The sequence below is a fragment of the Capricornis sumatraensis genome, chromosome 3 (genome assembly GCF_032405125.1).
Source record: "Capricornis sumatraensis isolate serow.1 chromosome 3, serow.2, whole genome shotgun sequence".
Taxonomy (NCBI): domain Eukaryota; kingdom Metazoa; phylum Chordata; class Mammalia; order Artiodactyla; family Bovidae; genus Capricornis; species Capricornis sumatraensis.
Window position 1 is genome coordinate 130,537,303 of NC_091071.1, and position 15,084 is coordinate 130,552,386.

A 15,084-nucleotide genomic window follows, 5' to 3' on the forward strand; every position below is an offset into this window, starting at 1 on the left:
TTCTTATCATTTTACAGTTTTCCTTAATCATATCCTTTAATCACAGGTGCAGTATTTCCATGTACCTCCTCATTTTTACTGCCTACTACCTGTCTACTTTATTTCTCTCTAGAGGGCCTAGTCTAGACTTGGTAGCTGATGTGTTACTAGTCACGCACATACTGTGTCAGCTAGTATGAATTCCCAGTCTTCTCTTTGGTAAATGAAGGTTAATTGTAATCCTGAAATAAGTTTTAGAGATTTTAATAATATTCTTTGAATGAAAAAATTGATTTTTAATGAATCGTGAGTCAACTTTAGAAGCAGCTGTAACCTGAAGTTACTAGGTTATTTCTTTCTTTCTTTTTTAAAAATGAGGGTATTTCTTGAAGTTAAAAACTTCCCATTGTAAATGGGAATTGATAAGTTAGAGAAGGCAGCATGAAATATGTGTTCATCCAAGTTTGTTACTTTGAGTTGATTTTTAAATAATAGAGTAAAGTAGAGATCTGAATTTTCCTGCATAAATTAGACCACATTTCCTATGATGAGTGCCTCAGTTTGTAGACAGTGTACTTTTTCTGTTGTTTTGTTTTGATGCTATAGGCTTGTCTAGATATTGTGTCTTGTCATAACAGTTCAGCAGTTTCAGGGATGACTTCTTTGTAAGCTGCCAGTTTCTTGGGCAAGTCACTTGACTACTTGATCAGGTTTTCTTTTTTAATACATCTTGATGGATGATCATTGAAAGCATGAGTATGTAGGTATTATGCCACTTTTATAAATATAGAAAACACTTTAGAATGATATATACTCTGCCTTATTTTAATCTACTTTGAAAATAACTACTTACTTACCTGTGGGATTAATGATAAAAATAAGCAAAGGTATTTTTTACACCATAAGCATAATTTCTAAAAAGTTAGGGTTCATTTTAATTTACAAGGTTTTTATTTCAGATCTAAAAAAAGTTTTTCCTCCCTACTTAACTTAGACTGTGAAATATGCATTATACAAAACTTGTAAAATCTTTCTTATGCATATTCCATTTGTCCTGGTGCTATTGTTACTACTTTTGTTATTTTTTAATATTATTTTATTTGTATAATTCACTTATTTTTGTTTTGTATAATTTAAATATTATACATCACATATATATTGTTTTGTGTCTTTATTATAGTGTATACATCTTTAACCAAAAAGAGTTTTCAAAGTAGTTTGATTTTTTTTGCATGTGCTTAATATTACTGATTTGAGGCTTAATACTTGCTATTACTGGCTAATGTAGTTGATTATATGTTAATGGGGATTGAATCTTGACCTCAGTGAAATCACTTCTCACTGAATATTTGTCATCAGGAAAAGATGCTGTTTCCTCTGAATGGCTGCAATCCTATGCCAGTGTATAGGGCTTAGTGACTAGAGGGTAGTCAGCTCTGGTTTGACCCTTCAGCTGCTTAACTATGTGTGTGAGCCCTGTGTCGAATTAACTTGAAGCTGTTAAGTTTACACTGTTTGCCACGATTATACCTATAACACTGGCAGATCAGTTAGCTTAATTTTCCTGTTGACTATAAGTAGATTGGACTAGGTGAGAAACTTGTTTATCACCATCTGTCTTTATTACTACTTAGTGGAAAACAACTCAGAAACATAAAACATGCAGATATTGAGCAGTATAGATTTATGTAGTGATTCAGAAATAGTGTTATTTGTATACTCTTAGAACAACACATTATTAGGCATCTGAAGTGGAAATAGATGGCTGATAATTTGACCTGTGTCTTTTAACTTGCTTTCTTCTTTAAAAAAAAAAATTTGTTTCAGTTCATTGTTGGCTATGCTGGGTCGTTGTTGCTGCATGGGCCTTTCTAGTTGTCGTGAGTGGAGGCCACTCTGTAGTTGTGGTGAAATGGGTTTCTCATGACCGGGGTTTCTCTTGTTGCACAGCACAGACTAGGCACACTGGCTTCAGTAGTTATGGCATGTGGGCTCAGTAGTCTCAGCTCTCAGGCTCTAGAGCACAGGCTTACGAGTTGTGCTTAGTTGCCCCAGCAGCATGTGGAATCTTCTCTGACCAGGGACAACTGTATTCAGATATATACACACGCATAAATTTTTATATAACTGGAATTGTACTCTGAATATAAGTATATCTCTTTTGTATGTTTATATAATATCAACATTTTACTATTTTCCAGTTGCTAATCATTTATGTTTCAAAGAAATTTTTTATGTGTAGAGTTTAAGTGAACATCTTTGTACATATATCTAGATTGCAGTTCTGATTGTTTCATTAGAATAGATCCTTAAGAGAATGACTTAGTCAAAAATACACACTTTGTAAGGTTCTTGGTAAATATTTTCAGATTATTTCTCAGAAAAATTATACTAATTTCTAGTGTGTAAAGTGATCAACTCACTGAACACTGATATTGAATGTTATTAGGGTCGTTAGTTTTGGATTTTGTTTACTAATGTACTGTATGCCTTTGTAAGGAATGTGCCATGTAAGTTCAAGTGATGTTGATAATAGTGATGAGAAAGGATGGTATTTTTTTTTTACAATTAATATTCTAAAAATAATATGAAGAATAGATAAGGCTTTTTCATTTATATATTTACCTTTCTAGGCAATTCTGTCTTGAGCTAAATGGACTTGCTGTCAAACTTCAGGTAATATTTTCTTTAACTTAAAACTAATTGAAAGTTCTGATTTTTTTCCTGTTTTTATAAAATCAGGTGCTTACAAAGACATCTAGAATTTGTAATTTATTCTAGAATTTTTCACAAAATGTAGTAACCCAATTGATAAACTTTTTCATTGTTATTTTACATGTTAATAAGTGTAACAATTTTTAACAGAGTGAATGCCATCCAGATACCTGCACTCAGATGACAGCAACTGAACAGTGGATTTTTCTTTGTGCAGCTCATAAAACACCAAAAGAGGTGAGAATGTATAAAGTTGAACGACTAATAAATTCATTGTAACCTAAATCTCTTCAAGACAATGGTAGACAAATTTTTTTTTGAGTTTTTAGGTCACTGTTTATTTTGCTCTTTGATTTAGAGTTTTTTGATGCAAGGTTATTGTCACAGTGTTACTTTAGGATTTCTTTTGATCAGTATCTTTTGAAAATTTTTTAATTAAAATATCATTAACCTATACTATGTTAGTTTCAGGAGTAAAGCATACTGATTTGATATTTCTCTAAATTACAAAGTGATCACTGTGATAAGTTTAGTTTACCATCTGTCATCATACAGAGTTACTACAGAATTATTGAGAGTGTTTCTCATGTTGTGCATTTCATTCCTAGGACTCATTAATTTTGTAACTGGCCGTTTATACCTCTTAATCTTCCTCACCTATTTCATTGATTTCTATCTCCCCTCTGGCAACCACTTTTGTTCTTTGTATCTATGACTTCTGTTTTATTGTTTCTTCACTTTTGTTTTTTTAGATTCTACTTATAAGTGAAATCATATGGTATTTGTCTTTCTCTGTCTTGTTTTGTTTTTAGATTCCACATACAAGTGAAATCATATGGTATTTGCCTTTCTCTGACTTTTTTCACGTAGCATAATACCCTCTAGGTCCATCTACACTTTTGCAAATGGCAAAATTTCATTCTTTTATGCCAGTGTGTATACATACCACATCTTCTTTATATGAACACTTAGATTGTTTCCGCATCTTTGTTGTCGTCGTTGTTTAGTCACTGTTGTGTCTGACCTTTGTGACTCCATGGACTGTAGCCCACCAGGTTCCTCTGTCCGTGGGATTTCCCAGGCAGGAATACTGAACTGGGTTGCCACGTCCTTCTCTAGGTGATCTTCCTGACTCAGAGATCAAACCTGCATCTCCTGCGTTGTCAGGTGAATTCTTTACCACTGAGCCATCAGAGAAACCCTGCTTCCATATCTTGGCTACTATAAATAACGCTTCAGTGAACAGGGGCATGCATGTATGTTTGATTAGTGTTTTTGTTTCTTTGGGCAATTGCTGGGTTGTATGGCAGTTTCTGTTTTTCATTTTTTGAGGAACCGCTGTACTGTTTTCCATAGTGGTTGTACCAGTTTACATTCTGTGCAGTGGTGCAGGAGGGTTCCCATATGTCCTGAACAGTACTTATTTTTTGTCCTTTTTTGAGGGGTGGGCCATACTGCACAGCATGTGGGATCTCGGTTCCCCAAGCGGGGATTGAACTCGTGCCCCCTGTAGTGGAAGCGCAGATTCTTAACCGCAGGACTGCCAGGAAAGTCCTTGTTTTTTTGATGGTACTCTTTTTGACAAATGTGAGGTAGTAACCTATTCTGGTTTGATTTGCATTTCCTTGATAATTAGTGATGTTGAGTACCTTTACATGTGTCTGTTGGCCATCTGTATGTCTTCTTTTGAGAAAATGTGTATTCACGTCTTCTGCCCATTTTTTAACCTGATTGTCAAAGAGTGTACTACCCTTTTTTTCTTCTAGGAGTTTTATGGTTTCCCATCTGACGTTTAAATCTAAATCCATTTTGAGTTTATTTTTGTATATGGTGTAAGTAATCCAGTTTGACTCTTTCGTATGTAGCTGTCCAATTTTCCCAGCACCATTTATTGAAGAGACTTTCTTTACCCTAGTGTATATATTGCCTCTTTTGTTATAGACAACTGACCATGTAAGTGTGGGTTTGTTGCTGAGATCTCTGTTCTCTTCCCTATGTATCTGTTTTTGTGCCAGTAACATACTGTTTTGATTATATAGCTTTGTAGTATAGTTTCAAATCAGGCACTTGGTATCTCCAGCTTTGTCATTATTTCTTAAGATTGTTTTGGATATGTGGAGTCTTCTGTATTTCCACAGAAATTTTAAAATTATTTGTTTTAGTTCTGTTAAAAATGCCATAAGTATTTTGATATGGATTGCATTGAGTATATAGATTGCCTTGGGAAGTACGGTCATTTTAACAGTATTACTTCTTCTAATCCAGGAACATGGGATATCTTTCCATTTGTTTGTATAGTATCATTTCTTGTAACTGGACAATTAAATCGACTGGAACTTAAACAATTCATTGACTATGACATAATAACACCTGTCATATTGTGTTGATATCTAATGTGTAATGGATGAAATACATGTGTTTAGATATTTTGGTTTACTTTTCTTTTTATAGGAATAACTGTTGGTGATTACTAGTTGATACTAATTGATTACTAGATTACTAGTCTATCAAATAGAAATGTTGAGTTTTATAGGTCAGTGTTTTTATTCTACATTAATATTTCTTACTATTTATTTGAAACCCACCATAATGATTTTCCTTCCATAATTGGTCTTATTGAAAATCTCACTCATGTTGTTTTCTCCTTATTTTGTTTTTGTTAAGGTGAGAGTATAGGAAGTTGCAGTTGTTTATAGAACATTTTTTGTTTTAAATAATTCATGTCATCTGACATGTAGTACACAGTTTTCCTCAGTTGTCTCAAAAATGTCCTTTATAACTGGTTTGCTTAAAAATATGCATTGCATTTCCCTTGATCTGCCTTCCCTTTTAATCTGTAGTAATCAGTTTTTACATGACATCGACTCATTGAAAATAACTGAGTTAGCCCTGTGCTGTAGGATTATAGACTTTTGATTATTATATTGACAGACCACTAAAGCTTAAAGCCAGTTAATTCTTTAGCTGGAAAATCAATGTTTGATGTCCTTTTGTTTGAAAAGGTTAATTCTCCAAAATAAGAAGTATCTGATACCTATCTAAGCTAAGTAGTACTTATTTTTCAATATTGACTTCACTCATGATACTACTTTTTTTTTAGTTAATAAACTGAAGCAATATTAAGATTGTTTATCATTCTATATCTGGGGAAATCATAGCAGTTTCATTGATAATTCACTGGAATTGACTCTATAGCATAGTACATGATGTGATCATTCCTATTAGAAAATTGAATCCCAAGAAGCTAGTGTCATTTTGGCAATAGTAAAGATGCGTTATTCTCACTTTAATGTGGGAAAGCCATCCAGTGTGTCTTGTATTGTGAGACATATACATACCAAGTCATTACTACATCCACTTTTCTCTTTGTTGCTGTTGTTTAGTTGTGTTCAGCTTTTTTGAGGAGGACTAGAGGAGGAGCCTGTGAGGCTCCTCTGTCTGTGGGATTTCCCAGTCAAGAATAATAGAGTGGATTGCCATTTCTTTATCTAGGGAATATTCCCGACCCAGGGATTGAACCTGTGTCTCTTCCATTGGCAGGCAGATTCTTTATCACTGAGCCACCAGGGAAATTTTTTTCTTGAGTTATGTTAAATGTAAGATAGAATAATCATCTGAATTATATCCTGTGAGTGAATCTTAAAAGTACACCACTGCTTGCTAAAGACCAGCTCCACTAGATTTTCCACGTTTCAAGGGATGGTGGTAGTGTATTTTCCAAATGGTAGTTTTGAGGGCTGAGATTATTGTAAAAATACAAACAAAAGAAAATCTTGAGAGGACACTTTTTGAATCCTTTCGAAATAATTTTACGTAGTTAAAAAATAATAGCAACAGAGATTAGTAGCTAAGAAAGTTGTTCTTACGAATTAAAAGCACTGGCAGATTCTGAAGTGGACGAGGCACAGAGTACTCAGCAGCAGTGATGATTTACTCAAGGTCCTTCAGAATTATAGAGAGGCATTGCAGCAAATAGAGTTAACTATACAAACAGTGATTATAAGCAATGAAGATTATAACTTATTGTTATCCGTTAGTTCTTTCAGTCATATGCAGATTGTGATTACTTGCAGTAGCATTATAAATATATATTTGGTAAAATATAATTTATAAAAGTTTGAACACATTACTTACTATTTGTAACATACTATTTTGGCCATATTTTGCCAAATGTGTGCTGTTATATATGATGCAGAGTAGGATCAGTTAATTGAGAATTAATTGGAGGAGGTGGAGGGAGACAGCTAAATTAAGGCAAAACTCTTCCTCTAATTCCAAAAAGAAAAAATTCAGAAATCAGTCTAAAGTTATGCTGTTTGAAACAGTAGCCATAAAACATGTGGCTGTGGAGCACTTAATGTGGATAGTCTAAATTGAGATGTTCTTTAAGTATAAAATCCATACTGATTTCAAATATTTAGTACAAAGGGACAATGTAAAATATCTCATTGAGAGTTAACTGGATAACTACATACAAAATAATGAATTTAGACCCCCTACCTCACACCGTATACAGAAATTAGCTCTCAATGGAAATCAAACACCTAAATGTAAGAGCTAAAACTGTAAAACTCTTGGGGGGAAAAATAGGTATAAATTTTCATGACCTTGGACTAGGCAGTGATTTCTTAGATATGATACCAAAAGCTCAGTGGTGGAAGAAGATATATATGTCAGATTTCATAGAAAATAAAAATGGTTGTGCTTTAAAGGACACTGTCAAGAAAATGAAAAGACAGTGTATATAACTAGAGAAAATATTTTTGTAAATTATATCTCTGTTAAGGGTCTGGTGTCCAGAATATATAAAGAGCTATTACGAAACAACTAAAAGACAACTTAATATTAAAATGAGCAAAGAATTTTTTTTTTTTCTGCTTGCTCAGTGCAGCTTATAGCATCTTAGTTTTGCAACCAGGGATTAAACCCATGCCCATGGCATTGAAAGCATGGAGTCCTAACTACTGGACTGCCAGGGAAGTCCCTAAAATGAACAAAGGATTTGAATGGATATTTCTCTAAAGAAATATAAAAATGGTCAGTAAGTACATGAAAAGGTGTTCATCATCATTAGTAATTAGGCTAAATGCATATCAAAACCACATGAGAATGGAGAAATAAAAATGTGATGGATATAAATACATACAATGGAATGTTATTCAGCCATAAAAGGGGGTGAAGTTCTGATATATGCTATATATAACATGAATGAACCTGAAGGACATTATGCTAAGTGAACTAAGCCAGACACAAAAGAACAGTTATGGTATGATTTCACTTATATGATACATCTAGAAAGGACAAATTCATAGAGCCTGAAAGTAGATTAGAGGTTGTCAGGGCTGGGGATTGGGAATGTGGGGAAATTACTACTTACATGGTTATAGTGTCTATTTGGAATGAGGAAAAACCTTTGGTTTAAAACAGATAGTATTGATGGCTGCACAATAGTGAATGTAACTAATGCCACTGAATTGTATGTTTAAAAATGTTTAAAATGGAATGGGAATTCCATGGTGGTCCAGTGGTTAGGACTCCATACTTCCATTCCAGAGGGCACAAGTTCAATCTCTGGTTGAGGAACTGAGATCCCAGATGCCCATATGTGGCACTGCCAAAAATAAAGGTTAAAATGGAAAATTTTACCACAGGTTTTTCAAAGTGGAAAAAAGATCCACCCATACAATTGACATACACTTTACCCACTGAAGTGACTAAAATTAATAAGTGTTGGCCAGGATGTGAAGAAGATGGAACCCTTATACATAGACAATGGATTTGTAAAATACTGGGTTTGGAAATAGTTTGAAAGTTCCTCAAAATAACAGGTATAGAGTTACTATATGGCTTACCAATTCTACTTTTAGGTACATACTCAAATGAAAAACATAGATCCAGACAATACTTGTGCACTAATAAAGCTCACAGTCACGTGAATCACAATATCGAAAAATGGAAACAACCAAATTTCCATCAACTGATGAGTAAATACACAACATGTGGTATATGTATACAATGGAATATTATTTAGCCTTAAAAAAGAATCTGTAGAGGGAGGAACATTTTCAAGTATTTTATATATATTAAAAGCCAAGTCTAAAAATGTTTTGAATTAAGAAAATAATGAGTATTGATTCATTCTGCACTATTCATGAGCCTTGAAAACATGCTGAATAACACAAAAGTCCACATTCTATTCCATTTTTAGGAAATATTCAGAATAGGTAATTTCAGAGAAGATAGAAGGTAGGTCAGTTGTTTAGGATTCAGGGGAAGAGAGAAGGAGAAATAACTGCTAATTAATATTGGGTTTCTCTTGGGGGTGATGAAAAGGATATGGAATGTAGTTGATAATGGTTACATAATTTTGTGAATATACTAAAAACTATTGAGTTTTATACTTTAAAAGAGATTTTGTGGTATGTGAATTATATATTAACTTTAAAATAGCCCCGTTCTCCTGGGAACAGGCCCCTAAAAGGAGAAAGAAAGCACATACACTACTTGGACTTTTTTGTGACCTTAAGGGAGCAGTAATGACCTGAACACAGAAATTCTACCTTGTGGCCTGGCATCTTGGAATGTATGTGGGGAGAGTCTTATCAGATTTTAACACTCTTCAGGGACTTTCCATATATCCTCATGACTCAGGAAAATAGATTTCTTTCTTTTTGTCCACTATATTCAAGAGTCAACATGTTATACTTTTGACTCTGCTGTGAGTCTTTAGGCAAGTCCTTAATTCATTGCTTTAGTTTTCTTATCTGCAAAGTGGGAAACATAACCTACCTTGTAGGGTTGTTGTGGAGAATAAATAGAGTTAAGACATATAAAGGTTTTAAACAGTGCCCAGAGCTTAGTAGGTGCTATGTACGGCTTGGCTATTATCATCATAGCATCTCCATAAAATCTTTCTTCTTCCCCAGTGTTACTTAAGCTGCATTAGCAGTCAGGTCAGACTCTGCTGAATAGCTTCCTAGTTTATTTCCTTATTCTAAATCCCCATCTCCAGTGCGTCACTTGAATCTTTGACAAGTCTACCTCTGATCTTGTCCCTGTCTTATTCAGTGGTCTGTAGAGTTCATCAAATAAAGTCTAAACTCCTTCTACAAAAAAACCACACAGAAGCTCATTAGCAATTTTTCTATCAATTATGTTAAAACGGTAATTTTGGCTATATGGAGTTAAATAAAATGCATCATTAAAATTAATTTCACCTTTTTTTTTTTACCTATTTAACGTGGATGTTAGAATATTTAAATTAAACATGTAGCTTGCATTGTATTTCCATGCTGACTTAATGGTACATCCAAGTGACCAATATGAATGAGAATTACAATGACTTGGGATGTTTGTCTTTGACCAAATCACCTTGTAATCATATATATGGATAAAGATGCTTTTTTCAATAAATACTGCTCTTGTTACTGTTTTAGGCAGGGAGTCTACTAGCCATAAAATTCCTATGGATGTACATTTTTTTTCCTCTGAGGCATTTTATTCGTATGCATTACATCGCTGGAAAGAATCCAAGGATTTTCCCTCCTGTGTGTTTTTGTCTTGCTTCTTCATGGTCCATGATGCCAGCCGAGGTTGTCAGTACAATGAAACCAAACTGATGGGACGGGCGCAGGTTATTCTGCCATTCTTTTAGATCTTAGAGTTGCACATCAAATCTGAGGCTGATCGCTCCACACTTATTTAGCCTGCCTGTGAGGTTCACAACAATTTTCCCAGCCCTGTTGTCATTAATGATTTCAAATTCTCCAGTATAGCCATGCTTCATCATCACAGTTAGAATCCTGACTGGGACTTTGGAGCACCTGGTATTAGCCTCTCTTTTTGGTATTGTTGATAACTCTTGAGAGCGTCAGCCAGGACATACATGCGCACCATTACGGTGGCACAGAAAGATGGCTGAAAGAGGATGTACCTTTTTTTTTTTTTTGGTGTAGATTAATCTGTATTTACCATCTGAGTCACCAGGGAAGCTCTAAAAGAAAGTGAAGTTGCTCAGTCATGTCTGACTCTTTGCAGCCCCATGGATACCAGGTTCCTCCGTCATTGGGATATTCTAGGCAAGAATACTGGAGTGGGTTGCCATTTCCTTCTCCAAGAGATCTTTCTGACCCAGGGATTGAATTCAGGTCTCCCGCATTGTAGGCAGATGCTTAATTAACCAGATAATCACGATGGTGTGATCACTCACCTAGAGCCAGACATCCTGGAATGTGAAGTCAAGTGAGCCTTAGAAAGCATCACTATGAACAAAGCTAGTGGAGGTGATGGAATTCCAGTGGAGCTATTTCAAATCCTGAAAGATGATGCTGTGAAAGTACTGCACTCAATATGCCAGCAAATTTGGAAAACTCAGCAGTGGCCATAGGACTGGAAAAGGTCAGTTTTCATTCCAATCGCAAAGAAAGGCAATGCCGAAGAATGCTTAAACTACCGCACAATTGCACTCATCTCACACACTAGTAAAGTAATGCTCAAAATTCTCCAAGCCAGGCTTCAGCAGTACGTGAACCATGAAATTCCTGATGTTCAAGCTGGTTTTAGAAAAAGCAGAGGAACCAGAGATCAACTTGCCAACATCCACTGGATGATGGAAAAAGCAAGAGTTCCAGAAAAACATCTATTTCTGCTTTATTGATTATGCCAAAGCCTTTGACTGTGTGGATCACAATGAACTGTGGAAAATTCTTCAAGAGATGGGAATACCAGACCACCTGACCTGCCTCTTGATAAATTTGTATGCAGGTCAGGAAGCAACACTTAGAACTGGACATGGAACAACAGACTGGTTCCAAATAGGAAAAGAAGTACGTCAAGGCTGTATATGGTCACCCTGCTTATTTAACTTATATGCAGAGTACATCTTGAGAAATGCTGGGCTGGAAAAAGCACAAGGTGGAATCAAGATTGCCGGGAGAAATATCAATAACCTCAGATATGCAGATGACACCACCCTTACGGCAGAAAGTGAAGAGGAACTCAAAAGCCTCTTGATGAAAGTGAAAGAGGAGAGTGAAAAAGTTGGCTTACAGCTCAACATTCAGAAAACAAAGATCATGGCATCTGGTCCCATCACTTCATGGGAAATAGATTGGAAAACAGTGTCAGACTTTATATTTTTGGGCTCCAAAATCACTGGAGATGGTGACTGCAGCCATGAAATTAAAAGACTCTTACTCCTTGGAAGAAAAGTTATGACCAACCTAGATGGCATATTCAGAAGCAGAGACATTACTTTGCCAACAAAGGTCTGTCTAGTCAAGGCTATGGTTTTTCCTGTGGTCATGTATGGATGTGAGAGTTGGACTGTGAAGAAGGCTGAGTGCCAAAGAATTGATGCTTTTGAACTGTGGTGTTGGAGAAGACTCTTGAGAGTCCCCTGGACTGCAAGGAGATCCAGCCAGTCCATTCTGAAGGAGATCAGCCCTGGGTTTCTTTGGAAGGAATGATGTTAAAGCTGAAGCTCCAGTACTTTGGCCACCTCATGTGAAGAGTTGACTCATTGGAAAAGACTCTGCTGCTGGGAGGGATTGGGGTCAGGAGGAGAAGGGGTCGACCGAGGATGAGATGGCTGGATGGCATCACTGACTCGATGGACGTGAGTCTGAGCGAACTCCGGGAGTTGGTGATGGACAGGGAGGCCTGGTGTGCTGCGATTCATGGGGTCGCAAAGAGTCGGACATGACTGAGCGACTGAACTGAACTGAACTGAAATCTGTATTTGCCATGTACTATACTTAGCAGTGTTGAGTAGTTACTGCATTTTAAAACGCCAATTTCATTCTCAGCACTTGAAAAATATTCTAATTACTGAGTAGAATTAGAGTCATTTTTCTTTCTCTAGTCTTACTTGTTTCTTGTTGGTTCCCTGGTTCACTCTGCGTCTTCATTTCTTTTGATGCTTCTCACTCCCTGCCCTCAGAAGAACTGAATGAGAATAATTACTTTGCAGTTTTATCTTTCCTTTGATTGATTTGCTGTGAGACAATTCAGTTTCATTTTCTGATAAATGAAATAGAGTAAGACAGGTTTATTAAAATGTAAAGAAATTTCAGATTTTGTATTAAATTGCAAAGGAGGTTCAGGGAGAAAAATTTTTATAGAGCTACTAGATTGGAATTAGCATACCAGCAACATAGTAAGGCATACTTTTTAGGATGTAAGAAGACAGTGATCTTTGGAGGTATTTGTGAAGAAGGCTGCTGGGCCACTTGGCAAAATATAAACCAGTGGACTAGGAATCAGTATATCTGGGTTATGGTTTTTAAATCCTTCTTCCTAGCTATGTCATCTAGTGTAAATCATTGACCACAAGTCAAGGCTAGTCCCTGTTGCTGTGCATCATTCTTCAGGTGTTGTCTCTCTCATCCTTTAGAGTTGGGATATTTGCACGCTTGTTTACTTGAATTTCTGTTGTACAGAGTCAGCATCTTCTTAGCATGCCTAAAGACAAGACTTTCCTAAGTTGGTCTGCTTGTTTTGAGGAATTCCTTATCCTTGCCTATAATTTTTTTTTTTTTTTTTAATGGCTGCACTGTGCAGCTTGTGGGATCTTACTTAGTTCATTGACCAGAGATTGAACCTGGGCCCTCAGCAATGAGAGTGTGGAGTCCTAACCACCTGGACAGCCAGGGAGTTCCCATAGATTTTTAAGATCTGGTAAGAATCCTGTGCATCATTTGCAAACTGACCAGTTTTCTCATTTGTAAAGCCAGAGAGTTAGATTAGATAATCAGGTGTTCTTCCTAACTCGACAGAAGCATTGTTTTCATGTAGGTACAATACTGAGAGTGAGAAATTGGGAGACTGATTCACTTATTTACTGTAAGCTGGGTATTATAGTTGAGGGGATAGTAAAGCCTTATTTATTGACATAACATTGAATTTTACAGTCATTCTGATATTGTAAGAAACATTTCCTTAGAATATGCTTGGAGGTTTTGGATTAAGATACCTGTGCAATAAATATACCTAATTTTAGAGGCAGAACTCATTGTTGATGCATTTTATATCCTTTCTCTTATAGTGTCCTGCTATAGACTACACTAGACACACGCTTGATGGTGCTGCATGTCTTCTGAATAGCAATAAATATTTTCCCAGCAGGTAAATAAAACCTTTAAATGAGGTATTAAACTTTTTGGATTTAAAGATTGATGTTTTTAGAACTAAAACTAGTTTGCTCATTAATGCATTGTATTCTGTAAACTTTATTTTTTATCTGTTGTATATTTGACTTGTCCAGAATTATTCACGTTTTGAAATTAAGATTGTGATTAAACTAAAGGCATCAGGTCTCAGCTCCCAAAGCTCACTGGCCAGTTCAGTCATGAGTCGTTCCTTCCCCTGTGTGTCATTTTCCAGGGCTCTCCCTCTCAAGCTTTAGGGTTGGGATATTTACACACTTGCTTACTTGACACTTTGGTAGAGTGAGCATCCTCGTAGACAGCATGCTAAAGAGCAGACTTTCCTAAGTTGGACTGCTTATTTTTTTTTTCTGAAGTATGTTCTGTGTATTTCCAGCCTGTTTTTCTTTTAATTGAAGAATGGTTGATTTACAGTGTTGTGTTAGTTACTGCTGTACAGTGAAGTGACTCAGTTTTACATATATATATACACACATTCTTTTTCATATTCTTTTCCATTGTGGTTTATCACAGGATACTGAATATAGTTCCCTTGTGCTGTACAGTAGGACCTCATTGTTTATCCATGCTGTATATAGCAGTTTGCGTCTGTTATTCCCAAACTCCCACTCCATCCCTCTCCAATCCTCCTCCTCCCCCTTAGTCTGTTCTCTATTGGACTGATAATTTTTGAAGGAGTCCTTATCCTTGCTTTTAGATTTTTAAGATCGGGGAGGAAGCCTGTGCATAACTGTAATATATTATTGTTGAGGTTTGTGACTGGTCTTTTATTCTCTTAAGATGTTTGTTACCGAGTGGATAGATTTGGAGGCTTTTTCACCTAAATATCACTGACTTCAAAGAGCTCACATAAAATATGTAAAAAATAATGGGTTTTGCCTTAGTATCCTGTATACATTTTAAAAAAGAAAACAAATAGGCAGTTTTTATTTCTCATACACACATTAAAAAATTGAGTTCCGTAGAATAAAATGATAATTCCTTTTAGTAGTTTTAATTTGCTCTAGTGGACAGAGTGTAAATATCAAAAACATGTTTTTAGTAAGTTTTGCCAAGGTTTGTTTTAGTTGCATTAAACTTTAACAAAGTCTCAGAATTATAATTCTGAATTTCTTGGGCGCTATGGTTAGGTAGTGAAGTTAGGAGTGAGAAACAAGAGTTTTGGTCTTGCCCTTGCCACTTACTAGCACTGTGAACTGGACTGGTCACTTATTTTCTCTGGTGT

General features: G+C 35.7%; 1 protein-coding gene and 1 pseudogene across 3 annotated transcripts in view; one reads left to right on the forward strand and one right to left on the reverse strand.

The window, feature by feature from the left end:
* Positions 1 to 15,084, forward strand: part of LOC138075424 (MOB-like protein phocein) — a 45,692-nt gene that overhangs the window by 28,089 nt on the left and 2,519 nt on the right. For all 3 annotated transcript variants that reach the window (XM_068967184.1, XM_068967185.1, XM_068967186.1), the window contains 3 exons: positions 2,613 to 2,655; positions 2,845 to 2,931; positions 13,739 to 13,818. In XM_068967184.1, the coding sequence (XP_068823285.1) occupies positions 2,613 to 2,655; positions 2,845 to 2,931; positions 13,739 to 13,818 (210 nt within the window). The remainder of the gene's footprint in view (positions 1 to 2,612; positions 2,656 to 2,844; positions 2,932 to 13,738; positions 13,819 to 15,084) is intronic.
* LOC138075544 (small ribosomal subunit protein uS8-like) lies at positions 10,205 to 10,590 on the reverse strand (annotated as a pseudogene).